General features: G+C 53.9%; 1 protein-coding gene and 1 long non-coding RNA gene across 2 annotated transcripts; both read left to right on the forward strand.

Annotated features, from left to right (window-relative positions):
* The first annotated feature begins 1,242 nt into the window (after positions 1–1,242).
* Positions 1,243–26,081, forward strand: GPI (glucose-6-phosphate isomerase). The gene is made up of 18 exons (XM_027079367.1): positions 1,243–1,452; positions 2,426–2,516; positions 2,854–2,922; positions 4,360–4,479; positions 9,524–9,607; positions 9,744–9,890; positions 10,709–10,780; positions 11,458–11,502; positions 12,798–12,851; positions 21,818–21,878; positions 22,303–22,346; positions 22,481–22,633; positions 23,466–23,595; positions 23,750–23,826; positions 24,990–25,118; positions 25,343–25,418; positions 25,494–25,560; positions 25,671–26,081. Exons 1-18 carry the CDS (start codon positions 1,331–1,333, stop codon positions 25,804–25,806), a joined length of 1,677 nt encoding a protein of 558 aa, XP_026935168.1. The 5' UTR covers positions 1,243–1,330; the 3' UTR covers positions 25,807–26,081.
* On the forward strand, positions 14,872–21,374 carry LOC113605797 (uncharacterized). The gene is made up of 2 exons (XR_003427358.1): positions 14,872–16,695; positions 16,961–21,374. It is a non-coding gene; the product is annotated as an uncharacterized LOC113605797 (long non-coding RNA).
* Positions 26,082–27,271: the final 1,190 nt, after the last annotated feature.

Raw genomic sequence — 27,271 nt, forward strand, 5'->3', positions numbered from 1 at the left:
GATGGCATTTCTGGGGGAACTGGGCGATGGAGAAGCTCAATTTGGGTGCCCAGTTCTTGGACCTCTTCTCTCTGACTATATTTACTCCGTCTCACCAAAACTCTCCTCTAGGCTCGTGACTTCAAGTGCTACCTATTCACTCATGACTCCCAAGTGTTTCCTCTTGCTTGAACCGTCTCTCTTCATGCTCCAGACGCGAACACCGAACTTAACACTTCCACTTAGATGTCTAATAGGTTTGGAAAACTTAACATGTCAAAAAACAAGATTATGACCTTCCCCCTAAAATTTGTATTTCTCCAAGATACAATGGCAATTCCATTTTTCCAGGAACTCGGGTAAAAAACTGGATGTCATCATTGACTGTTATTTTTCTTTCTCTTAATTCTTCACTCAATATATCTAGATCACCACAGCCAACTCCTCCTACCTTGACACCTTCATTCCTGGCCTGCATTATTGCTGTAGCGTCCTGTTGTCCTCACTTTCATGCCTACTGAACTGTTGGTCTGATCCTTTGTAAAACACGTCCGATGATGTCCCTCCTTTGCTTAAGCCTTTCAATGGCTTCCCATCTCTCTCGGAATAAAAACCAAAGCCCTGCCGATGACTTACTGCCTTCCTTCCCTCTGTGACCTCATCTTCTATCACTCTCCCCTCATTCACTCCCCTCCGGCCACACTTGCCTCTTGCTGTTGCTGAAACATCTAAGCATGCTCTCCTCGGGAATTTTGCAGTTGCTCTTCCCTTTGCCTGAACACTTCTCCCCCAGATAGCCAACTGGCTTGCTTCCTCACCTTCTTCAGGCTTTTGCTCAAATGTCACCTGAGTGAGTTTTGCCTTGACGATTCTATTCAGAATTGCAACCCCTATTCCCAGCACCCTTTCCAGCGTTCCTTATCTCACTAGCACCTCCCAGCATCAGATATGCCATATATTTTACTTGTCACCTACATAGCCGCAGCACCTGTAACACTGAAGTGTTGTAAGGAGTTGGGTTAAGTGGGTGAATGAACGAACTAATGAAGCAGGCCGGGGCTCTGCCTCTGTTCCTCAGTCACTTCCAGGCAGAGGTCGGCAGAGCAGCAGCCCAAGAGGCCGCCGGTGGCAAGGCGAGAAGAGCTGAGGCCCCCGAGCCTCGGCTGCGGACCAGGTTGCCCCTCGGGCGCGGACCTCAGAGAGGAGGGCGGGGGCGGGGACGGGGCGGAGCGGAGCCGGGCGCCTGCGCCTTAAAGCTCGCTGCGCTCGCCGCTCCTCCGCCTGCCGCGCGCCACCCGCCCAGCTTCCTCCTCCGTGCTTGTCCCAGTCCGTGTTCTCTGCCGCTCTCGCCATGGCCGCGCTCACCCAGAACCCGCAGTTCAAGAAGCTGCAGGCATGGTACCACGAGCACGGCTCTGACCTCAACTTGCGCCGCCTTTTCGAAGGAGACAAGGACCGCTTTAACCACTTCAGGTGCGCGCGCGGGGCCAGGGGCGGGGCGCGGACGTGCCGGACCCGGAGGCGGCGCGCGGGGTCCGGCTGTGCAGGGCCTGGGCCGGGAGGGCTGGGCGGCGGTCCCCGGGGGCCCCCGGCTACGGATCTGGGCGCAGGCCCAGGCCGCGCTTCGTCCTTGACGCCTCCTTGAAGCAGGTTTCCGGGTGCTCGCCGGAGGTCTCGGCGCCCCGGCAGCTTCGTCATGAGGATTGGGCCTCTCTGCCGCTTCCCCTCCACGGGGACATTTCTCTCCCCTCCCCCTCCACCAGTCCCTGCCGTTTGAAGCAGGCCATCCCTCCGCGGTTGTGAGCAAGGGCCCTCGCCGACGCAGCAGGCTCAGAAGGGCTGCCCCCTTCCACTCGGTCCCGGCCGAGAGTGTGCTCGGGACCTTCTGCAGGGTGCGGTCAGGGTGGGACCGGCCCGGGGGATTTGCGGGGAGCCGCGATGGAAGGGTGGAGAGGTGGGGCCGTGATTCCTGCCCAGGAGGCTAGGTCCGGAGACCCATGAACGACCAGGAAAGGAGAAAATCTTGGGGGTCGGGAATGGTCACTGGCACAGGGGTTCGGGAGGGGAGGTCCGTGGCTCCAGACTGGAAGTCCCTGATGGCCAGCCCTGTCATTTGGGTCCTTCCCTGAGTAAGTTGAGTCGCAGAGTGGAAGCTCTGGGAGGGAATTGTCACTCTCTGGCCTAGGCAGGGGCAGCTCACCCAGCTCCGTCTTCTCATCCCCCAGCTCAGTTTTAGCAGAGGAAAGGCTCCTCACCAGGGGTCTGCATCTTGCCCTGTGCTGCTGCTGCAGGTCGGCTTGGGGGGCGGACAGGTGACAGACGACACCACGGTGCTGGCCAGCTGAGGCTTGTTTGGATTTGGCACAGGGAGGATTTTTTTTTGGAAGCATCTCTGATCAGGGATCAGGCTGGGGTGTGGTCAGCTGCTTCTGCCATCTTTTTGCAGCTTGAACCTCAACACCAACCATGGGCATATTCTGTTGGATTACTCCAAGAACCTTGTGACGGAGGCTGTGATGCAGATGCTGGTGGACCTGGTAATGTTCTGCGTGGGGAGGCTTGACCCGTGACCCATGGTGTTGTGGACGAGCTGGGCTACTGGCGTCCTCAGGTCCTTGAGCATCTTTACTTACCCCTCTTAGTGGATCTCAGTAGTTGCCCCTGTGCCCCTGCCCCTGGCTCAGGTTCTGACCGGCATCCCAGGGGACTCAGTGCCTGATGTCTGAGCAGACCCTTCCCAGGCAGTGGGGGAGGGCACCCGTCTGCAGCCATTTGTCAGCCCCACCGGGGGCCGCACCAAGCCTTGTGCTTGGGGCCTTGGACTCCTGGTGGCCAACGTGGGTGGGACCAGGCCTCAGTGTATTCTCTTCTCAGGCCAAGTCCAGGGGTGTGGAGGCCGCTCGGGAACGCATGTTCAATGGTGAGAAGATCAACTTCACCGAGGTGAGCAGGCAGACTCCGTATACCCTCCACAGCCTCTTCCTTCCCTTTGGGGTTCGTCTGACTGTTAGCAGCATCACCCTGTGTCCGTACCCCTCCTCTTAGGCAATGCTTTTGCTTAACCAGGGGCCCAAAGGCCTATTTCCTCAAGCAAGTTGCACAGCCTTGGGGTGTGTCTTCCCCAAGACTGCAGTCTAGGTCTGATGAGCGTGGAAGGGCTCCCGGTGTCTGCCTGGGGACAGCCTCTCTCAAGGCTGCAGGGAGAGGGCTTCTCAAGGCATGCTCAGAGAAGTTAACTCTGATCCTTGCTACAGGTTTTGTCAGTGAAAAGAAGACTCATGTCAAAATCAACCTCCTCAGTGGGAGGAGTCAACAGGAAGCTGTGGCAAGGCCAGGCCTGGGCCACCCTGTGCCTGAATCGCCATGGAACCCTGTAGGCATAAGAATCGCTGAGCACTCAGAGTGTCATCCTCGTGATGTTATTATCCTCGTTTTACACATGAGGAACCTGTAACTCAGAGGTCAAGTCACTTATCCAGTGTCGTTCTGTAAGTGGCAGAGCCACTATTCAAACACCCCTGTCTTTCACTGCTGGGCTAGGCTGAGAGACGGCAATCAAGGAGGGCTTCCTGGAGTGGTGCATTTGTCTACAGAATGTGGCACAGGAGTGGGGCTGGGCGGGGTGAAGGCAGTGTGGCATGAAGCCCTCCACCTTAGTGAGCCTCTCCCTGCGTTGGAGTCCTGAGATCATCCCTTCCTGTCCCCCTGGAGCCTCAGACCTGTTTCTTTCAAGGACTCATCTGCTGCCTCCAGCTTGATGGGACTGTTGCTCTCACTTGCTAAGGCCAGCCGCCTGGAGCCTATCACAGACTTAGGGTCTGGTTTGGTTTCCAGTAGTGGGTGTGATGGGATGCTTGGTGAGGGAAGCTTGAGTTGCCTGTTTTGCTCCACTTCCAAAGGGCCAGGGACACTTTTCAAAAGGAGCCAACAAACACCGTGTACTTTCACCAGAAAGATGAGACTGGGCTTCATGAGCTTGGGTCCTCTCTAGCCAGTCATTGCTTGTCTCTGATCTGTGTTGTCACCAGTGTGCCTTTGCTCATTCTTTGTTCAGCTTTCCTTGACTTTTCACGCCCTGAACATCTGTGGGTCGTTGGGGCCTGTCCCAGGCCTGTTCCGGTCTCCCTCCCCTTGCGACTGTCTGCAGCACCTAAGGGAGCAGCACACGCCTTGCTTTCCCTCTAGGACCTGGAGTGGCCCCTATTTGCATGAGCACACAGTGGGTTTTGAGTATGAGACCATGGTACTAGCAGACCTTAGGGCCTGCGTGTCCAGTGGATAAAGGGCTGAGCTGACTCTTGGGGCCACACTGCATCATGCCCAGCTGGGAGTGTGGCTGCCCTGGGGTGGAGGCCTTCACGCGCTGACTCTCGTCCCCAGGATCGGGCAGTGCTGCACGTGGCCCTTCGGAACCGGTCAAACACACCCATTTTGGTGGATGGCAAGGATGTGATGCCAGAGGTCAACAGGGTCCTGGAGAAGATAAAGTCTTTCTGCCACGTAAGCAGCTGCTGGGCTGGACTTCCCCTTGGCCGTGTGTGTGTGCTTGTATTTGGGAATCTGGGGATCCTGATGGGCCGCCCTTCCACGCTCCTTGGAGAGGACCCCAGCCCTCAAGGCAGCCTGAGGTGACGGTGGTCTCTGTGACAGCTAGCCATGGAGCCTCTGCTAAGGCAGGAATTTCCCTGACCCTGTTCTCAGGGAACCCACCACTGGCAGCAGTAGAGCAGCCTCCTTCCTGAGCTCTAACGCCTGTGGGCTCACGGTGACAATCTGGCCAGGACAGAGTTCTGAAAAGAAAAGTGAGGCCCCTGAGGGATGGGATAGTCAGGGAGAGACTTGCTTTTTCTAACCTCTTTAATCATGTGCCCTTATTGCCTAGTCTAGAACTAGACGAGATTTAAAATGGAACATTTTCTTGACCACACCCCAGCCAACTCTCCAGAGGCAGCTTTTATAATGTTTACTGTAAATCTTCCAAAAGTTTCCTATGCATGTCCTAGCATGTCTGTCGTCTTTTCTTTGAAACACAGGCACACGTATACACACACATGCAGCTTGTCCCTGTGTCAGCATTAATGCACACAACTGTGCTTCCTTTTCCTGTGTGGGGGTGTAGGGGTTGCCTCAGAGACCAGCTAGAGATTTCCCCACATCACCTGCCATTGCCTCAGTGTCTACCCCACGGTGATTCTGCAAGAGTTGGTGGATGTCCTCAAGCGTGGAGTGCAAGGGTGATGTCTGTGGGCTGGACGGTTTGTGTGGCCATGTGCATGTCTGTACGTGTGGGTCACGCATGTCTGTACGCGTGCTCTGGGAGTGATAATCTAGGCTCTAGTCAGCTGGTCCCTGAGAGCAGCGTCCCCCACGTGTCGCTGGTCATCTTCAGACCTGAAACGGCAGGAGGTGATCTGGGCATCCATCCTAGAGGCTAGGCAGGCAAGTGAGTGGGACTTTGCAGGGTGAGGAAGGCTTGGGATCCTGATGAGAATCTGGATTCCAGAATGTCCCTTAAGAGCGGTTGGTGTTTGTGATGGGCTTTGGATGGGATGTAGGGTTGGGCGTTTCCAGACATCTGCTGTGAGCGGCAGAACTGATGTGTCTCGGAAGCATGGTGCCCTGTTTGGTCAGCCCTTGTGTGCTCCGGCATGCCATGTGGAGAGTGTGTGGCACTGGTCGTCTGGGAAGCTGTTTCCAGGAAAGCCCTCCCTTATAGCTGGCTGCTGGATACCTGACTCAGACTGATGGGCTATTTATAGTTCAGAATAGCTGCTGAATAGCAGCAATTCCATGGTAAGGAACACTCCCCATGGCTGTGCTCTCAGGAGTTCGCCAAGATTGGGTGAGGATGTTCACCATGACCTTGATTGTCACGGCAAAAACCGAAAACAGCCTGACCTCATTTATCAGAGGATTGACCAGTAAAGTCAGTGTATGTTCATAAACCGTAGTCCTGGGCGCCATTAGGAATTAGGGAGCTACAGTTGCATTGACCTGCCGTGCTGTTCAGGATATACTGTGAAGTTGAAAAAGGAAGTTGCAGAACGGGTGTGCTTGTAAGACCCCCTATCTGGTTAAATAAAGGGTATATGTAGTAATAGTAAAGATACACAAAGTTCCCCTCTAGGCTGCTTCATTATAACAAAACTCATGGTGAGATTGATTGTTGAAAAGCTGAGCAACTTATTTTCTTTCTGTATTGATGGAAAATTGCTCATGGCAGGTGATGATTATCTAAAAGAAATAAAGTTACTGGGTCTTACTGGTTTGGGGAAAGCCACGTATACTAGTTTCCTATCGGTGCGTAACAAATAACTCCAGAATTGAGCAGCTGGAAACAGCAGTCAGCGTTTCTGTTGACTGGTTCTGGCTCAGGTCTCATAAGGTGGTAGTCAAGATGTTGGCCCAAGGTTACATTCATCTGAAGGCTTGATGGGGGTTGGAGGATCTGCACTCAAGATGGCTCACTAGCAATTAGTGCTGACATTTGGGAGGCTTTAGTTCCTTACCTTGTGGACCTCTCTACAGGTTGAATGTCCTCATGACAAGGTAGCTGATTTTTCCCAGAGTGACTGATCCAAGAGAGAGCAAGGCAGAGTGCCTCAACGTCTTTTAATACCTTGAGGTAGCATCAGAAGTTACTCTTTCATTTCTGTAATAGCCTCTTGGTTGTACAGGTCAATTCTGATCGAAGTGGGAAGGGACTACACAAGGACATGAATGCAGTGCCAGGAGGTGAGGATAGCTGGGAACCATCTTAGAATTTGGTTATCATAGTCTCCCTTCTGGCTCCCAGTGATTCATCATGTTCCTTCCACATGTGAAATACCCTGTTCTCTTTCTCTTAAGCCATATGCCATTACCATATCAGCTAGAAGTGAAGAACCTCATAATCTAAATTAGATACAGATATATCTGTATTTTCTTTAATACAACTTAAAAACAGTTCCTTTTGATCTGAAGATACGTGAATTAAGTAGACAAGTTATTTATCCCCTACACACCCAACATACAATGGTGAGATAGGCGTAGGATAACTGTTATAGGATAATTCCTTTTCAAAAAGGAAGGAAAGTGGAAGGCACACAGGAAACATTGGTCCAAAGCAGTTCTGAAATTGAGCAGGACACGTGTTGGCAATTGGTTGGTTAGGACTCAAGGCCTGGGAATTGTTCCTCAAGGCTTTTGGCTTTGCCCTTAGTCATCCTTTTTACATGAAAGGTAGTCTGTGTTTGTAATTGCCTAGTTTTTTCAGCCTGCTTACTGCCTATAGAAATGTAGGTTTTTAAAGATCTCTTTTCTGGGACTTCCCTGGCGGTTCAGCGGTTAAGACTCTGCACTTCCAATGCAGGAGTGCACAGGTTTGATCCCTGGTTGGGGAATTAAGATCACACATACACACACCACGGCCTAAAACATAAAAAATATTAAAGATCTCTTTTCCTTTTTAATTTTTATTATTATTATTTTTTTGGCCATGCTGCATGGCATGTGGAATCTTAGTTCTCAGACCAGGGATCAAACCTGCGCCCTCCTGCATTGGAAGTGCAAGTCTTAACCACTGGACCACCAGGGAAGTCCCAGAGATCTCTTTTCCTTTTGTAATATCTCTGTCACTTTCAGGCCAAGCTGGTAGTGTTTCTGACAATTCAGTTATCTTAAAAACTTTGTGGGTCTCCTGTGAAGCTTACTGGGGGTGGGGGGTTCACTCCATTAGACAAAAGCTATACCCACAGATTTTTTCAAGATAAGTCCTTTCCTACAATTGCTTCTAAGACCACAGAAACAGTACTTTTAAGCTTTTTGGAAGCCTTACCTTCAGCCAAAATGTTCTCTGTGTTACCACCTTAGTTCTTTCTGAGGTCTTAACAAAGGATTTCACAGCTATATTCTCTGCTTTACTTCTTGAAGCTTTTCTTACAGTGCCCTGGATTTGAACTTTGCCAAAGATCCATCTCCTAATTTCAGCATCAGTTATTTTCTGGAGAGGCTGGGAATTTTCAAATCCAGCGATTCCTGGCTTCTTTTTGTTTAAAAGTTCTTCATTAAGCTTGTTTCTTTCCTCTTGTATTTTATTGTAAGCAGTAAGAAGCCAGGTAGTTCCTATAACACAGCCTGAAAATCTCTATAGCTAGATCATCCAGATCATAATAGATACATCTTTTACTTTCCCCATTAATGCAGGCAACAGTGTTATTAAATTTTCTTTCACTACATAACAAGGATTCTTTTTCCTACAATTTTCAGTAGTGTTTTCTTCCCACTTCTTTAAATCTGTACCAGCAGCCCCCTCGAGGACCATTAAACCTCTGCTAACAGTCTCTTCCAATGTTTTTTAGGCTTTCACTAACTCTCCTCAAGGATCTTTTAGCTTTTACCCATATTTTTATTTAAAAAAAAAAAATTATTTATTTATTTTGGCTCTGCCGGATCTTAGTTGCGGCACATGGGATCTTTTTAGTTGCGGCATGCGGGATCTTAGTTGTGGCATGTGGACTTCTTAGTTGTGACACGAAGACTCTTAGTTGCAGCATGCACGTGGGATCTAGTTCACCAACCAGGGATTGAACCCGGGCCCCCTGCATTGGGAGCACGGAGTCTTACCCGTTGGACCAGGGAAGTCCCTACCCATATTTTTAGATTTTTGTTATGGTAATACTCTACTTGTGGCACCAAAGTCTGCGTTAGTTATTTGTCATTATATAACAAATTCCACCCAAACTTGGCTTAAAATAGCAGTAAACATTTACTATCTCACACGGTTTCTGTGGACCAGAAATTGAGGCTTAACTGGTTGGTCTTGGTTTGAGGGTCTCTCTTGAGGTTGTACTCAAGATGTCGGCCAGGGCTGTAGTTATCTGAAGGTTTGCTGGGTTCTCGAGGATTCTCTTCCAAGGCACTTCCTATTCATGGATGGTGAGTTGGCATTGGCTGTTGGAAGAAGGCCTCTGTTCCTCACCACACTGGCTTCTTCATACAACTGAGTCTTCTCGTAACATAGTAGGTGGCTCCCCCAAGAGTGAGCTATCCAAGAGAGCAAGGCAGAAGCTGCATGGTCTTTCCTGACCCAGCTTCTGAAGTCACACTCTGTCATCTCTGCAGTGTCCTTATGGGTGCATAGTGAGCCCTGTACAGCGTGGGGGACCCTATAGGGATGTGAATACTGGGAGGCAGGAATCCCTGGGGTCCATGTGGAGCCTGGCTGCATGTATGTCATTTCTGTCCCTGGCACAGACCAGTCACAGTAGTTGACATTCCACATCTCTTGGCCTCTGTCATGTTAGGTTCTGCTGAAAGTTTGCTCTCGTTTTGCAGATTCTGACAATGTTGCTGTGAGGTGGGGATGTCACCCTGCTTACTAATGATGAGAAAAAGGGTCTAGTTGGGGCTGAGTGTGGCAAGGATGTGACACTGTGTCTCAGTAGGCCTGTGATAGGGCCTGGAAGTCGGGACTGAGGTGTAAGGATACAGAAGTAATGATGCATTTGAGCAGCAGTTTATACTCAGGGATCTGGGCTGATTACATCTCCCCGCTCTGTGCCAGCGTGTCCGGAGCGGTGAATGGAAGGGGTACTCAGGCAAGTCCATCACAGATGTCATCAACATCGGCATCGGCGGCTCTGACCTGGTAAGGAGGGGGCTGCCTTGGGATGGGGGAGGAGGGGTCCCATCCAGGGCCTTGGTTTCTCCAGAGATGGGACCTGGCTGTTCTCACCTCTCGTGGGCCCTGGAATCTTGTTTTCTGATGCTGCGTCTCCCCACAGGGACCCCTCATGGTGACTGAAGCCCTCAAGCCATACTCTTCAGAAGGTCCCCGGGTCTGGTTTGTCTCCAACATCGATGGGACCCACATTGCCAAAACACTGGCCGCCCTGAAGCCCGAGTCCTCCCTGTTCATCATCGCCTCCAAGGTACGGCCCTCAGACCCGGCCTGACTCCCAACCCTGTGTGTGTTGGGGTGCGGGGGGGGGTGGTGGATGCTTTGCCACTGCCCTGGACTCTGGACCCTCCCAGCTGCTCTGAATGAGCCATGCTTTGTGGATCAGGTGGGCACAGCTGCCCTCAGACTCTTCCTTATCTGGTGGCAAAAACAGTTTACCTGATGAAAGCCTGAACTGGTCCGTATGAGCCTTCATCTTAGGCACACCCACTCACTTCACTGAATGTGCGCTCAGCCTGGGACCGTTTCCATCTTTCTCAGAGATCTGTCTCTAATGTCTGCTCCTTTCTGATCCCAGAGCCATGCCCAGATGATGTAAGCATTTTGTTTTTTGTCATCTATGCCCTGTTTACTCGTATCCATGCACATTAAATATTAAGAATTCCATCTGAGTTCTGAGATACAGCCTAGTCTGGGCTGAAGGGAGCCCCAGGTGTGTCCACAGCTGCTCCTGGAGGATGCTCTGGCCTTTGACCTGTGGTGGGGTGGCGGGGGCGGAGGATGGGCTCTGGGCAGGTGGAGGTGTAGCTCTTACTAGCGTTTCCCCTTTCTCTGTCTGTGAAGTCCTGGAATCACAGGATGACGTTGCTACTTCCAGGACCCTGCCCCAGACACAGTCACTGATCGTGGCTTTGTGGACATGTGGGTGGAGGTGATGGGGAGTGACTCACACCTGCATGCACTGCTCTGTGTGGTAACTGGGCACCCACACGGTCTCCGCTGCTGAGCTCTGGCTCTGGGCCGTACCGACCTTGGCTGGGGACCGACTCCTGTACTCTCTGCCTGCAGACCTTCACCACCCAGGAGACCATCACCAACGCGGAGACAGCAAAGGAGTGGTTTCTCCTGTCGGCCAAGGATGTGAGTGCTGGGTGGGCAGTGGGCAGTGTGCGGGCTGGGAAGGACAGGGTGGGCCTGCCCGTCAGCCTGCGTGGCCACGCTTAGCCCTGTAGCCCTATTTCCCCTGAAGTTGGCAGCAGGAGGCATCCTTTCTGGTTAAGATATTTGGCTTTGGGACTTCCCTGATGGTCCAGTGGGTAAGACTCTGTGCTCCCAATGCGTGGGGCCCCGGTTCGATCCCTGGTCGGGGAACTAGATCCCGCATGCATGCCGCAACGAAGATCCTGCATGTTGCAACTAAGACCCCGTGCAGCCAAAATAAATAAATATTTAGAAAAAAAAAAAAAGATATTTGGCTTTGCCAGCCCAGACAAGCCAAATGTGGCAGACGCTGCTCTAACTGCTGAGGGCCGTTTCCTTAAGGCCACTGGCCCTATGGAATCCTCTCTACCCCTGGCCCCTCCAGCTTTACAGCGGAGACACCCTGGGCCTTGTGCGCCTGTGAGGTAGGCCGGGCTGCCTGGCCTCTGACCCCTCTGTCCTCTCCATCTTGACATGGGGCTCCTCCGACAGCCTCCGAACCGAGGACTGGGAGCAGTGGGTCCCCCCCGGGGCCTTGGTTTCTCCAGAGATGGCAGGGTTACTGCCCCTGGGGGGCCCCTGGATGGGTGTGGTGTAACTTGGCTCATCTCTTGCAGCCTTCCGCAGTCTCGAAGCACTTTGTTGCCCTGTCTACCAACACTGTAAGTGCCCACGAGGGTTCCCATACTACCTCCCTGGGAGGGCCCAGGCCAGGTCAGGGTCATGGCCTTTCCGAATACATCAGCTGAGGTGTGTTTCACAGGTTCAGGGGTCTTGGCTCAGCTGGTGGGGTAGAAGGGTTGGTTGCCTGTGAGGGATGTGAGTTGCAAACCATCCTTACCTTTTCTGCAAGGCAGACAAACCTCTGCTGCTCCAGCAGGGGGCTTGCAGTCAGTGGGATCACATTAACCCCACCCATCTCCCGGGCCTGGCTGATGGCCACAACATTCCACACATGTGACCTCCCCTGGCCTCTGCCACTGGCCTCTCCCCAGATGGGATATGGTGGGTACGGGTGGGGGATGCATCCCATTTCTCACATAAGGACATTAAGCCCCAATGAAGGGATGTGACTTGTCACCCAGTGATTGCATGAGTCAGTGATGCCGGTATTAGAACACGGGACTAGAACATGGTTACCCACCTGCCAGTTCCTCCTGGCCCCGGGCTGTGCAAGGTAGGGTCAGGGGCGTGTCAGCGGGCAGGACGGGGCTGTGCTGCAGGGGTCGCGAGGAAGGCAGACCTGGCTGAGCACTTGCTGTGTGGTGGGCTTTGTGCTGGGCAGTCTGAGCCGGAACCACACCCGGGTCCTCCTGACTCCACTCCTTCCGTGTCACCCCCACCCCCACCCATGCCTGCAGTGCTGACTTGCCTGTGGGGGGAGACAGAAGGACATCTTAAGGCTGGCCAACCACAGTGCCACCGTCCACCTTCTGCGGGTGGAGCTCAGACTGGTCAGTGGGGCGTCTCCTGTGGCGTCTAGGCAAGGGTTGCTAACCCTGTCTGCCCAGGGGATAGAATAGGTTCTCTCATTCCCTGAAGGCTTCCTGGGGTGCGGTTACCATCCCAGTATTGGAAGGGCTGGGCAGGTGTCCGGGCTGTATGTTTCCTGGCCTGGGAGGTTGCCCCTGCCCGTGCTCAGTTGTTTCCCAGAGGTCCCAGGGGGTCTGGTCCAGGAGGTGGTCTTGCAGAACAGTGTGTGGGCCAGGTCCTCAGGGTGGCTGTGCAGCCCCTTTCAGCAGGAGGGGTTTGTAAACACTGGGCCACGGGTGTGCTGGACGTGAGCTGGCCTGGCATCTGCCTCTGGGGGTGGGTGGCTCCTGGTCCCGCCTGGACTGGCAGGTGGCTGCAGCGCAGCCCCAGTGGTGGCACGACTCTTCATGCCCTGGAGCCGCTAACATGTTCCCGTGCCGCTAACCCAGGCTTCCTTCCTTCTCTTTCCCTTTGCCCTTTTTAGGCCAAAGTGAAGGAGTTTGGAATTGACCCTCAAAACATGTTCGAGTTCTGGGATGTAAGTAAAGGCACTTCCCCGTGGTGGGTGAATCATGTGTCCTTTGCCAGGTCAAGCCGCAGATGAGGGGCCCATAAGGTCAGGTCGATATTTACTGAGCACCTGCTGCATGCCTGCAGCAGGCAGGAGGCCCTCAGAGAGGCTTGTGGGGCAGGAGCAGCTTCGCTCAGTCAGGATGAGGGCTCCACTCCCACCGAGGGCGGGCTTGCAAAGCCAGGGTGACATTCCCCTGGGTGGGGTAACCGGAGCCACCCCTGTCCCCCTCGCTAAGCTGAGGTTGTGAGTTATTCTCAGTGATGACCTTTCTCTGAACTACAGCCACAACCTGTAAAGACCAAAGGGCAGGGTGAGGCGGGAGGTGTGACTGGGCAGGCCTGGAAAGGAGCTGCAGGGGCAGCTGGAGGGTGGCAGAGAGGAGGTGCCTGGGTGGGGCCCCGCTGGGCAGCTCGCAAAGCCAGCGTTGCTGAGTGGCAGAGCTGCGGGCCACTCTAGTGACAGGCGGTCACGCAGACTCATCTCTGCTGGAGCCACAGCTGGTGCCAAGCAGTGAGCAGGAGCTCTCCTTGCAGCTTGCCTGAGTGCAGCCGTGGTGTGAGAAGGGCTCGGGTCGCAGAATGCAGGGAAGGCTCGGGGGGCAGAGATGCGGTGCACGGTGTGGCGTGGGGGCCTTGAATGCAGTGGGTGTGGCCCTAACACGTGACTTCGGCAGGTGTACCTAAGAGGGCATCGTCCGGTTGGGGATTTTCCCAGTGGGGCTGCTTCCAGGCCTTTATACTGGAAGCTCTCTGCTTGCTGGCAGCATCTGAAGATGTAACTTCCTTTGAAAGCTCTAAAGGCCTGGAGTCTGGGAGAGGATTCCGCCCTCACGCCCTAAGGCATCTTTTGTGTGTAATGAGTTAACCTCTTTCTAGAATGGGACTAGTTATGTACCATCCTTGGAAGAATTGAGAAGAGTCACTCAAATCCTTTTCTGCGTCCTGTGGCTCAGATGAGGAGCCCCGCTTGAGAGAGACTGTGCAGCTTCTAACAAATGTTGCATGCCTGTTAAACGAGGGGAGGTACCACCCTCCTCCTCTGCGGGATCTGGAGCCTGAGCAGGTTGTGGTCAGGGACACATGGGGGCTCCTGCTAGCCAAGGAGCCCAGCGCAGCGGGGCTGTGTCGCAGCCTGGCTCGTCATTGCCTGTAACCACCCAGCCTGCAGAGATGAGTGGGGGTGTGGCTTAGAGACAGACCTGAGTCTCCCAGGTAAGGCCTAGGAATGACAGCTGGGCACAAGAACATGGGGCTGGGGCTGGCTAGTGAGGCCCGAGTGGCCAGGGTGGGCACAGTGGAGGCCTTTGCGGCCAGTCCAGACATACCTGGAAGGACCTGCCTGGGTCGCTAAGGATGTATATTGGTGAATTGAGAAGGTGACATCTGAGGAGCCAGGGACAGGAACAGGTGAAATTTCTGGACCCAGGGTCTCAGGTGAGACAGAGGAGTCACAGTAGATACAGGGATGTTGCTCTGGCTCTGAGGTAAGATCTGAAGAGTCCAGTCTGGCGTAGGTACGTGTAAGCGGTGAGGCCTGGTCAGCTGTGGCCAGCCACGGGGCAGCCTTGTGTGTCGGGATCAGGCAGTCAGCACGCATTACCGGAGAGCTAATTTTGGCTGGTGATGTCTGAAGAGGAGCCAGGACAGGTACAGGTGGTATCTGAAGAGGAGGCACCAGGACAGGTAAAGGTACAGGTGAGGTCTGTGAATTCTGGAAGAATTCAGATATTTATTCTATCAAGTGGAGTCTGAGGAGCCAAAATTAGGTACATGTTCTTTTTTTTTTTTTAATTTATTTTTGGCTGCGTTGGGTCTTCGGTGCTGCACGTGGGCTTTCTCTAGTTGTGGCGAGCGGGAGCTAGTCTTCGTTGCGGTGCGCGGGCTTCTCATTGTGGTGGCTTCTCTTGTTGTGGAGCATGGGCTCTAGGCGCGTGGGCTTCGGTAATTGTGGCACGCGGGCTCAGTAGTTGTGGCGCACGGGCTTAGTTGCTCTGCAGCACGTGGGATCTTCCCGAACCAGGGCTCGAACCCGTGTCCCCTGCATTGGCAGGCAGATTCTTAACCACTGCACCACCAGGGAAGCACGTCGCTAAGGTGCATTGTGAGAGGCTTATGGTAGACAAAGGTCTAGAGACAAATGTCTCTAGAAGTGTCAGCGGCCCAAGTCACTCAGACACTGTTTGGCACCAGTGGGCTCTCGCCAGGCTTCCCTCAGGCTGAGATGAGCAGCCAGGGATCTGTCAGGTCTCTGGGAAGAGTCTGTTCAGGTTAGGTTTGTATAGTGGGGTCTGCCGGCATGGTCTGTAAAGCCACGTCTGCTTGAGGTCTCAGAAGCTGGACAGACAAGGTGTGTATAACTAGGTGTCTCAGGGGAGGCCTGAGGAGCCAAGATCAGGCACATCTGGACAGAAGTGTGTTGGTCAGGTAAGGACACGAAAACCAAAGGTAGGCAGAGACACAGCTGAGTCTGACAGGTGGGACTAGAAATCCACCATCGGGTCCGGGTCAGAACTGTGTCCTCAGGTGTTGTCCAAGCAGTTCTGGTGATGCTCAGGGCGATGGTCCTGGAGATGGTCCTGCGTCCCCTGGGAAAGGACTGAAAAGCTGGAGTCGGGCAAAGAGATGGAGCGCTGCTTCCATCCATCTGGAAGGTTCATGAATTCTGCGTCTGTCTCAGGTACACAGAGCAGGTCTGTCAGGTAAGGTTTGAGGAGTTGAGGTGAGATACAGGTTTGTACTTTTGGTTCTTGAACAGGTGAGGTCTGAGCTGCTGAGGTCAGTCCCTGGTTTGTATTCCAGATTTGAGGAGCTGAGGTTCAGCACTGGTAGATAGAACTGAGTTTTTCAGGTAAAATCTGTAAAGTCAAAGGTAAGCCAGAAGTAGGTTGAAAAGCCATGTTTAGGTTCATTAAACTCTGTCCCACAGTTGAGGTCAGGCACAGGTAGGTAGAACAGATCTGTCAGGTGAGCCCTGAGGAGCCAGGGTTGGGTTCATCTAGAAAGACCTGGATCTCTTAGATGATCTCTGAGAACATGAAGTGAAGACAGGTGGATAGAGGTAGGTGTCTCAGGTGAGATCTTGGGAGCTGGGACTGGGCACAGGTGAGTAGATCTGCATCTCCCAGGTAAGGTCAGGATAGGTAGGTAGAACTGCATCTCTGCCTGTCTTGTAGAGATGTCTTACAAAATTGAAGAGTTGTGGCCAGGCACAGGTATGTGGAATTGAGTTTCTCAGGTAAGGTCTGTGGAGTCTGCATCTGGTACAGGCTTTATCCTTGGGTCTGTCAGGGTGAGTTAAGCGCAGGTGGGTAGAGCACGGTCTGTCAGGTAAAGTCTGTGGAGCAAGTTCAGGAAACTGGGTCTGTCCAGTGAAATCTCAGAAGTCACAGCCAAGTCCAGGTAAGAAGAATCAAATGTCTTAGATGACGTTTGGCGAGCTGAGATGAGGTACATGTAAGCAGAGCTACCCTGCCGGGGCAGTCTCAGGAGCCAGGAACAAGCACAGGTAGGCAGAGGTGGCTCACCATGTGCAGTTTGAGGATCCAGGGTCGTGCACAGGTAGGCAGAGCTGGCCGTCCAGCTGCAGTCTCAGAAGCCAGGCTCAGTCACAGTAGAACTGACTTGCCACATGTGGTCTTAGGTAAGCAGAGCTGGTCCACTAGGTACAGTGTAAGGTGCCAGGTTGGTAGAATTGGTCTTCTGGGTATCGTCTGAGGAGCCAGGGTCAAGCACAGGTGAGCAGAGCTGGTCTGCTAGATATGGTCTGAGGAGCCAGGGTCATGTACAGGTGGGTAGAGCTGGTCCGCTAGGTACAGCACGAGGAGCCAGGGTCATGTACAGGTAGGCAGAATTGGTCCGTTGGGGATGGTCTGAGGATCCAGAGTCAAACACAGGTGGGCAGAGCTCGTCCACTAGGTATGGTCTGAGGACCCAGGGTCAAGTACACGTAGGTAGAGCTGGCCCACTAGGTGCAATCTCAGGACCCAGGGTCATGTACAGGTAGGCAGAGCTCGTCTGCTAGGTATGGTCTGAGGAGCCAGGGTCATGTACAGGTGGGTAGAGCTGGTCCGCTAGGTATGGTCTGAGGATCCAGTGTCAAGCACAGGTAGGCAGAGCTGGTCTGTCAGGTATGGTCTGAGGGTCCAGAGTTGTGTACAGGTAGGCAGAGCTGGTCCACTAGGTCTAGTCTGAGGAGCCAGGGTCATGTACAGGTAGGCAGAACTGGTCTTTCAGGTATGGTCTGAGGGTCCAGAGTTGTGTACAGGTAGGAAGAGCTGGTCTACTAGCTATGGTCCGAGGATCCAGGGTCAAGCACAGGTAGGCAGAGTAGGTCCACTAAGTATGTTTTAAGGATCCAGGGTCATGTACAGGTAGGCAGAGCTGTTTGGCTAGGTATGGTCTGAGGATCCAGGGTCAAGCACAGGTAGGCAGAGCTGGTCCACTAGGTATGACCCGTGGATCCAGGGTCATGTACAGGTAGGCAGAGCTGGTCCACTGGGTATGGACTGAGGACCCAGGGTCAAGCACAGGTAGGCAGAGCTATTCTGCTAGTTAGGTTCTAAGGATCCTGGGTCATGTACAGGTAAGCAGAGCTGGCTGGGTATGTATGGTCTGAGGACACAGGGTCACATACAGGTAGATAGAGCTGGTCTGTTAGGTACAGCATAAGAAGCCAGGGTCATGTACAGGTAGGCAGAGCTGGTCCGCTAGGTATGGTCTGAGGACCCAGAGTCAAGCACAGGGAGGCAGAACTCATCCACTAGTTATGGTCAGAGGAGACAGAGTCATGCACAGGTAAGCAGAGCTGGTCCACCAGGTACAGTCTCAGGACCCAGGGTCAAGTACAGGTAGGCAGAGCTGGTCCATAAGGTATGGTCTGGGATCTGGAGTCAAATACAGGTAGGCAGAGCTGTCTGACTAGGTATGGTCCAGGGATCCAGGTTCAAGCACAGGTAGGCAGAGCTGGTCCACTAGGTGTAGTCCGAGGACCCAGGGTCAAGCACAGGTAGGCAGAGCTGGTCCAGCAGGTATGGTCTGAGGATCCAGGGTCAAGTACAGGTAGGCAGAGCTGGTCCGCTAGGTATGGTCCAAGACTCCAGGGTCATGTCCAGGTAGGCAGAGCTGTCTGACGAGGTATGGTCTGAGGATCCAGGGTCAAGTACAGGTAGGCAGAGTGGGTCCACTAAGTATGGTCTGAGGATCCAGGGTCATGTACAGGTAGGCAGAGCTGGTCTGGAAGGTATGGACTGAGGGCCCAGGGTCATGTACAGGTAGGCAGAGTTGGTCCACTAAGTATGGTCTGAAGATCCAGGGTCGTGTACAGGTAGGCAGAGTTGGTCTGCCAGGTATGGACTGAGGGTCCAGGGTCATGTACGGGTAGGCAGAGCTGTCCACTAGGTGTGGTCGGAGGAACCAGGGTCATGTACAAGTAGGCAGAGCTGGCCCAGCAAATGTGGTCTGAGCAGCCTGGGTCAGAGGCAGGTAGGCAAAGCCTGTCTGCCAGGTATAGTCTTGAGGAGACCTAAGGAGTTACGGTTGAACACAGGTAGGTAGACTTAGCTCTTTCAGGTGCTGGATTCAAGGGCAAGGGCAAAGGTATGTACCCTTGGTCTTTTGGTGATGCCTGAAAGACCAGGGTTAAGCCTGGGTTGGTAGAGCGGCCTCAATTCAGGCCCACAGCACTGGGGTCTTCTGCAGGTAGGCGGGACTCTGCAGGGCTCATAGCAGATACGCAGCCTCTAAGTTAGACATGAGTAGGTGGATGTGGCCCCTCTCACGCAAGGACTTTGGGGCCAGCTGTTTGTATGCTTGGGTCTCGCAGGTGACATGCTTGGAGCATGAGGTACATTGACCCAGGTCCTAGGAGTTAGGTCTGGGGTTAATCCCAAGTAGGTAGAACCACATCTCTCAGTGGGGTCTGCTGAGCACAGATACGCAGAGATGTTTGCATCTGATGAGGTTGGAGGCTCCTTACTGAGGTGTTGGTGCCCAGGCCGAGCAGGGGTTGATAGTGTTGGATCTGTGTGTGAGATGTGGAAAGCCGAGTGAGACACAGACGGTAGACCTGGCTCTCTCACGTTAGGCCTGGGAGCCGAGATCAGGCCCGTGGAGAGAGAGCTGGACCCCTTGGGAAGGTGTGAGGAGTCTGAGTGCTGGGCTCAGGGAGGGGGGCCTGGGTCTGTCAGTTGAGATGTGAGGGGTCAAGGTTAGGCACAGAGAGGTATGTGAAGCCCGGGTCATTAGCTGAGCTGTCTGGAGCCTGCCTCTGACAGGCGTATAACCCTGTGGTCTGAGGTACTGGAGTTGAACACAAGTAGCTAGAGTTGACCTCCCAGGTGAAGCCATTGCATGCATACCCAGGGCTGCTCTGTGGCCCTGGCTTTGTCCGTGAGTCCGTGGATCAGGGTCACATGGACAGAGGTATAAACACGATCTTAGGTGGGTTTTTGTCCCCCGGTTCAGGTACAAATTGGCATCCCCGGGCCTGTTAGATGAAACGAATGGGGCAGGATCTAGCCTAGAAATACGTAATTGGTATGATTGGTAAGGCCTGAGAAGGTGGGTCAGACACAGGTGGGACCCTCAGTGGTAGGCTCAGGCACGGTCAGGTGGGTAGAGTGGACTCTCATCGAGGGAAAGGCAGAGTCATCGTAGGTATGCGTACCTGGGTCTACCTGGGGAGGTGTGCGGAGCCCTTGGGTTCAGGTAGGAGAGGTAGAACGAGCTGAGCCGTGTCAGCCGGCTGTTCTTAGCACCCTGGTCCGGTGTGATGGGCAGAGCTCAGGGTGGTGCAGGGGCTTGAGGATCTGTAACCAGTCCAGGGTGTGGTCTGTCACATTGGGATCTAGCTGGCAGGGTCTGAATTAATCAAGTGGGGAAAGAGATTGGATTATACCTGGTTGGAGAAGGTGAGGTCTGAGGCTCTGGGGCAGGTGAGGCACAGAACAGGGAACTGACTGCAGAGCTACATCTCAAAGGCGTGGTGTGAGACCCACTGCAGGTGAAGGTGAGGTCTAAGGACCTGTGTCCGCAGCTTGAGGTCTCAGAGGCTCAAATCGGACACTAGCTTTGCTGGGCCCTCCCAAAACAAAAGTGAAGTCTGAGAACCTGACCTCAGTCAAGGTCAGCAGCCTGGAATCTGTTGGTCTGAGTGCTGGCTGTCTGCTCAGGCCAGTTTCTGGATTTGAGTCTATTGGGTGAGATCTGAGAGCCAGTGTCAGGCATGGTGTGGTCTGTGGGACTGTGACAGTCAGGTAAGGTTCCGCCAAACCCAGACCCTTTCTAGGTAAAGAGCCCCATCATTTATCTTATTATCCAAGCCAGAAACATCTGGGCCACATTTGATTCTGTCATTCTTCCAATTCATCCTTTTTTTTTTTTTTTTTCCAATTCATCCTTTTTAATTGAACCTCCTGAATCAGTGGTCTGCATCCCTGCCGCCCCCATTCAGGGTAGCATCATTCTGTGGACGACCACTGGGGCTCCTAGATGGTTTCCTGCTTCCATTCGCTCCTCACCCACAGACTTCTTGGTTCTCCAGCCTTGCCTCTCAGCTTCTACCCTCCAGTTCTCACTCCTTCCTTCATCTTCTAGGTTGTGCTACACTTCTTCCTGCCCAGCCTGTCTCGTCAGGCTTTCAGGATAGAATTAAGCCTTAATGCCCCAAGGCATCCATTGGATGTAATGAATTAGCATCTCTCTTTTGCCTTTAGAAGGGTGCTGGCCTTGGACCAACCTTGGTAGTACTGAGAAATTGAGTCACTCAAAGCATTTTCCGTGGGGCTTAATTCTCTCACTGTTGAGAAAGGCTGCTCTTGCTGCAGGACCTTTGCATATGCTGTTCTGGCTGCTGGAATCCTTCTCCTCCCTCTGTGCTTCCCTGGGTAACACTAACTCATTCTTCACATCCAGGCTCAAGCACCCTCAGAGTCCTTTTATTCTTGGTTTCCTTTCTCCCAAGCATTTTATCTCATCTTCACATTTATTGGCATGATTGTTTCATTTATATCTTTCCCCCCCGTGGATTGTTTGTATTGCCTATGCTAGGAACATGGTAGGTGTTCCATAAACAGTTGTTAGGAAGACGTGACTGGAGATCTGAGGATTCTGAAGGTAAAGTGGAGTCTGCAGTGTGGCACGAGAAGGCACAGTGTGAATGGTAGACCTCAGTGTGTCTTGGGCTGAGGCTGAAGGTCAGTCAAGCCTAGGTATGAGCCACTGGGCCTGTCAGTGTCCCAGGAGGCAGGGCTAGGTACAGCTAGGAGGTGCTGGGTCTGTCAGTACAGCCTGAGGAATCGGGAATGGGCACAGGTATGAGGCACTGGATCTCTCATTGTCAGAAGTGGCAAGGCCAGGCCCAGGTATGAGACACTGGGTTTATCAGTATCTGAGGAGCAGGGGCCAAGGCCAGGTAGGAGGTGCTGGGTCTTTCATTGTTCAAGGAAGTATGCGTGCGCACAGGTATGAGGCGCTGGGTCTCTTAGTGTTTCAAGAGGCTGGACACAGGTACGAGTCATTGGGTCTGTCGGTGTCCTTGGAGGCACAACCAGACACAGGTATGGGATTCTGACTTGTCAGTGTCCAAGGAGGTGGGCTAGGCGCTGGGTCTGTTGGTGCCTGGGGAGGCCGGACCTGGCACAGGTATGAGGCGCCGGGTCTGTCGGTGTCTGAGGTGGTGGGGTCAGCCACGGTAAGATCTTTGGTTGAGTCTCGTGGCTCTGGTCAGTCCCTCGTGTAGTCTCTGCCCTGTTGGTCGGCCCAGCAGTTGCCGGCGCCTGGCCTGCTGTCTTGCTTCCCAGAGGTGGGTTGGCCCCAGGGCCGCAGAGCTTCACCTGTAGCAGAGCATGGTTCTCAGGGGGCAAGTTTCGTGGCAGGAGGGAGGGGGGCGGGGTGTGCCAGCCCTTCCTCAGCGCCTTTTCCTGTCTCTCCTAGTGGGTGGGAGGCCGCTACTCGCTGTGGTCAGCCATCGGACTCTCCATTGCCCTGCACGTGGGTGAGTGTGCATGTTTGTGTTTCTGTCTCGGGAGACCGTGTTGCCGTCTGAAGTCGGGCTGGGGGCTCGTGTCCCTGAATACCTTCCCGTTCCCACAGGCCGCGGGCCTCTCTGCCCTTGGCTGGAACATTTCTTTCAGGTCAGGTGGGAAGGGCCGAGTTTCCTTGCGGGTTTGCAGGTTGGCCTTTCTCCCCGCCCCTCACAACTGCGGTCCTGCTCGCTCCTCCACGCCAGGTGGCCCTAGAGCTGCCTCTGTGCTCAGGGCTGACTCTGATTAGAGGGGCTTTCTACAGGCCCAAGTCCTCCCAGATCCTGTTTCTTCTGGCTCCCCCTCCAGCCTTTCCCTGGTTCCAGAAGAAGCTGTGTCCGAGTCCAGGAGGCCTAGGGCATGACCATTTCTGTTGACGCTGCTTTTGTGTTGCAGGATTTGATAACTTCGAGCAGCTGCTCTCAGGGGCTCACTGGATGGTAAGTGCTGAGGCGTGTGTTCTCTGCCAGACGCTGGCCAGAAGCTTGTGGTTGGTCCAGCTCCCTCCCCCTCACCCTCACTCCTTCCCTCCTGGGAAGATGCTCAGCCCCCGCCCACCCCGTTCTCATTTCAGGACCAGCACTTCCGCACGACGCCCCTGGAGAAGAATGCCCCCGTCCTGCTGGCCCTGCTGGGCGTGTGGTACATCAACTGCTTTGGGTGTGAGACGCATGCCATGCTGCCCTACGACCAGTACCTGCACCGCTTTGCTGCCTACTTCCAGCAGGTACCAGCTGCCAGGCCACGCCTTGGGTTGGGGGGCCCATGAGCCTGGGTGCCCAGGTTCCTGCTCCTCCAGCGGCCTTTTCCTCCATTACCCTTGGGCATGTCCAAGGCCCCCCGTGCTCCCCATCTCATGGAGAATCTTTGTAAGCAGGATCTGTGTCCGTTGAGTTTGGCTACCATGGGAGGGGCATGAGTGGCTATCATGGTGCCCTGGCCAGTCAGGCTCTGGCTTGGCTCAGGGCACGTGCCTCAGCCAGGTCACTTCTTTCTTGGACATCACCCGACAGGGTGGGCCACAGCCCGGGACCCCCATGGTTTGCACTGCCTTTGTCCCTCCAGAAAAGCAAGTTTACACCCAGTCTGTGGTGCCTCTTTGGGCTACTCACAGCCCTCTGCCCCTGGAATCTCCACAGCCCCCCTAGAGCAGCCCCTCTCCCAGTGGATCCTGTGACTGGAGGAGGGGCTGAGGCTCCCCAAGGCCCAGAGTCTAGTTGGGGTGATGGCCCTCAAAGGCTATACAGTCCGGATTCCAGCCTGCCTCTCCATTAAGAAATCAGTTGAAGATTTTGTGACCCGTTTCTGCTCTTAGGGAGGTCCTCCCTGGACGTCCGTATACACCTTCTGCTGGTCATGGGTCCTTCAGAGCGGTCGAAGCCAAAAAGCTTGTGAGCTGTGCCCTCCCAGATGAGGGGACATAAAAGAATCACGCCTGCCCGTATCTCACAGAGCCAGGGCAGGGCAGGCGTGCCTGGTGCATCCCAGGCTGGTTTTGGGCATGTGCATGAAGGAGAAAGACTTGCAGATCGATGACTGGGTTTCTGGCCCCATTCCAGGGAGACATGGAGTCCAATGGGAAGTACATCACCAAGTCCGGCACCCGTGTGGACCACCAGACGGGCCCCATTGTGTGGGGGGAGCCAGGGACCAATGGCCAGCACGCCTTCTACCAGCTCATCCACCAAGGTAGGGCCCATCTGGCCTGGGCAGGAGTGCAGCTGGGGACGGGGAGGGCACGCCAGGAAAGACTCCTCCGTGAGGTCAGCGTTCTCCTGTAGGCCACATGGGTGGTTCCCATGGGTGGGGATAGGCGCCTGGGTGACCACAGTGCCCTTCGCAGGTACCAAGATGATACCCTGTGACTTCCTCATCCCTGTTCAGACGCAGCACCCGATAAGGAAGGGTTTGCATCACAAGGTAAAAACCCTCTTCATGCTGTCTTAGGCTCACATGACACCTAGACCTCTTGAGACTGATGCATTAGTCAGCAGGACTAGTTTTCTGTTCCTGCCACCACAAACTTAGTGGCTTAAAGACAACACCCATTTATTATCGTGGTTTCTGTGGGTCCCAAGCCCATCATGGTCTGCTGGGTCTCTGCTCAGGTTCTCACAGGCTGAAGTCAAGGTGTCGGCAGGACCGTGTTCCCTTCCGGAGACTCTGGGGGGAAATCCTTTTCCTCATTCGTTCAGATTGTTGGCAGAATCTATTTCTATATGGTTGTAGGACCAAGACCTGGCTGCTTTGCTGGCAGCTGGGGGTCATTCTCAGCTTCTAGAAACCCCCTTGACTCGGTCTCAGAACCAGCAAGGCTGGGTTGAACCCATCTGAAGCTTCGATTCTCTCCTGCATCTTCTTCTGTTGCATCTTTGTGGCTGACTCACTTGCCGTCCTCTTCTGTGATTTTTAAGGGCTATGTGATTACATTGGGCCCACCTGGATAATTTCCCTATCTTAAGGTCTGTAACCTTAGCTCTGTCTGCAGAATCCCTCTGTGCCATGCGATATAATACACACAGGCGTTAACAGCAGGGGGGCAAAGGTCAGGGAGCCAAGATCTTGCCTACCACAGCAGCAAAGGGGAAAAGCACCCAACTCCTGACCTGACAGAGTCCTTGAAGGGGACCGATCCTGCCTTTTCTTGGGTGTGGAGAGTAGCATGGGTTACTGTGGGCACAAGCTTTGGACGCGGGAGTCCTGGGTTTGAATTCTAATTCTTCCACTCTGTCCTTCTGGGATTCAGTGCTGCTGACTTGAGGAAACTGAGGCTCAACTAGAAAAGAGATGATGCCTCTCCCCCCTCAGGATCTTAAAAAATAGATGTTGGTAAAGTTCTTAACAGGGCCCTCGGCAAGTAGTACATAGTCCTTGAAGGGTAGTTATCATCGTTACCTACTTTCCAGTGTCGACAGATGTGCTCTGGTGTCCCCCCCTTGCTCCATGTAAGCTCCAGAGTCGGGGCAGGCAGCCTGACCCCGACCGCTGAGACTAATCCTGGCTGGGCAGTGCCAGGCAGTCTCGTCCATCTGCCTGAAGCTCAGACAGTGCTTCAAAATGGTACTCGATGTCTCTCTCGTCAGATCCTCCTGGCCAACTTCTTGGCCCAGACTGAGGCCCTGATGCGGGGGAAGTCAACAGAGGAGGCCCGGAAGGAGCTACAGGCCGCAGGGAAGAGTCCAGAGGACTCTGAGAAGCTGTTGCCCCACAAGGTCAGCCCTTCTCCTGAAGTGGGCTTTGGGTGGCATCCTGGAATTGGAAGGATAAAGTTGTGTGGCCAGGACAGGGGCTCGTGGAGTGCCTTGCCTGCCTTGCACAGTAGGAGGGGCTGTCCTCACAGAGCTGCCCATCCCAGCCTCTGGCGCAGCGTGTGCTTCCCTTATGAGGAGTTAGGAATCACGACTAACTGGGGGACATTTCTGGGTGTTTTCTGAAGGTCTTTGAAGGAAATCGCCCAACCAACTCGATTGTGTTCACTAAACTCACGCCGTTCATTCTTGGAGCCTTGATTGGTAAGTGAGTGGGGAAGTCCCAGCTTCGGGTAGGTCGGACTGGGCTGGTAGAGCCCTAACGTGCTCCCTCCACAGCCATGTACGAGCACAAGATCTTCGTTCAGGGCATCATCTGGGACATCAACAGCTTTGACCAGTGGGGGTGAGTTGCTGGCTCAAGGGGAGGGTGGGGAATGCCTGTGAGCTGGCTGGTGGATTTCACTAGCAATGTTGGAAGCTTCCTCATACCATTCTTTCTCCTCGCCCTGGCAGAGTGGAGCTGGGAAAGCAGCTGGCTAAGAAAATTGAACCTGAGCTTGATGGCAGCAGCCCAGTGACTTCTCACGATTCTTCCACCAATGGGCTGATCAACTTCATCAAGCAGGAGCGTGAGGCTAGAAGCCAATAAACTCGTGCCCGGCAGTAGTCCCCGTTGTGACTGGTCCTTCTTGTCCCTCCTGCCCAGAGTCTGCACCGCATGGTCCTGCCCAGAGCACCCTCTGGTTTCGGGCTTGGACCACAAGCCCTTTGGCGGAAGCTGGTCTGGAATTGCCAGCCTCACCCTCTCCATGTCCAGGCCCCCTCTGTCTTACAGTTGGCTGAAGTGTTTCAGTGCAGCTGATTTTTCTGACCTGTGTTCATTGTTCATATACCAGGTAGAAAATAAAGATGCCACAAAGGAGACTGTAGGCTGAGACTCTTCTCTGTCCTGAGATGGGGCTCTCTGCAGGAGTTAGGGTGCCCAGTAGGAGGAGTGTTTGCCTTGTGTGAGGCTTTGCTGTAATTGGTGAGCAGATCCAGAATGGAGGACGGTCCCTTGAGAAGAGAGTGGGTGGAGTAGGGCATAATCCAAGTCACGAGGGCAACGTGGCCTCTGTAATTGAATCTTTTCTACATCTTCTTACACTCCTCACCCCTGTGGCTTTGGAGTGACTGTATACTTCTGTTCACTGGATAGGGTTTTTTTGTGTGTGTGTGGTACGCGGGCCTCTCACCGCTGCGGCCTCTCCCGTTGCGGAGCACAGGCTCTGGACGCGCAGGCTCAGCGGCCATGGCTCACGGGCCCAGCCGCTCGGCGGCATGTGGGATCTTCCCGGACCGGGGCGCGAGCCCGTGTCCCCTGCATCGGCAGGCGGACTCTCAACCACTGCGCCACCAGGGAAGCCCCACTGGATAGTTTTTAAAACCATATTGAGATTTTGTCTGTTTTGGGTGAATTCCTGGCCCAGATCAAGGGTGACCACTAACTCCTGGCCAAATGCTCGGGTAATTCTTTCCTTTTATAAGATAGACAGTTGAAAAAAAGGATTTTTGAAGAAACTGTCCTTTTATCTTCTATTTAAGGTACTTCTATTCAAGATACTAAATAATATTTCTGGCCAATTTAGCAGAAAAGGAATTTTATTTAAAGAGTTGATGGGCAGAATCGATGGGCAGACTAGAGGCTGAGCTTTCCAGACCTACGCCCTAGACCATGACGGAATGATCTGGACTGGGAAACTGCTGCCCCTTTCACAAAGCCCTGCTGCCCTCAACCCTGTCTGTCATCAGGCGGCCTTCACCCCATCTTCTCCTGGGCTGCCTGCATTTGAGTTGTCCTCTAGCTTGGTCACATGCCTTCCTCAAAACAGGGAAAAGTCAGGACTTGTATTTTTGTTGTTGTTGTTGTTGTTGTTTGCGGTACGCGGGCCTCTCACCGCTGTGGCCTCTCCCATTGCAGAGCACAGGCTCTGGACGCGCACGCTCAGCGGCCATGGCTCACGGGCCCAGCCGCTCCGCGGCATGTGGGATCTTCCCGGACCGGGGCACGAACCCGTGTCCCCTGCATCGGCAGGTGGACTCTCAACCACTGTGCCACCAGGGAAGCCCAGGAC

The sequence above is a fragment of the Aethalodelphis obliquidens genome, unplaced genomic scaffold (genome assembly GCF_003676395.1).
Source record: "Aethalodelphis obliquidens isolate GAN/ISIS:26980383/991018 unplaced genomic scaffold, ASM367639v1 scaffold43, whole genome shotgun sequence".
NCBI classification, from domain to species: domain Eukaryota; kingdom Metazoa; phylum Chordata; class Mammalia; order Artiodactyla; family Delphinidae; genus Aethalodelphis; species Aethalodelphis obliquidens.

What these genes read in the sequence shown, in the direction of transcription:
- GPI (XM_027079367.1), top strand. Translation starts at nt 1,331, where the DNA reads ATGGCCGCGCTCACCCAGAACCCGCAGTTCAAGAAGCTGCAGGCATGG. An exon ending in AGATAAAGTCTTTCTGCCAC is followed by an intron (nt 4,480 to 9,523) that starts GTAAGCAGCTGC and finishes GCTCTGTGCCAG; the next exon opens with CGTGTCCGGAGCGGTGAATG. An exon ending in TTGCCCTGTCTACCAACACT is followed by an intron (nt 11,503 to 12,797) that starts GTAAGTGCCCAC and finishes TGCCCTTTTTAG; the next exon opens with GCCAAAGTGAAGGAGTTTGG.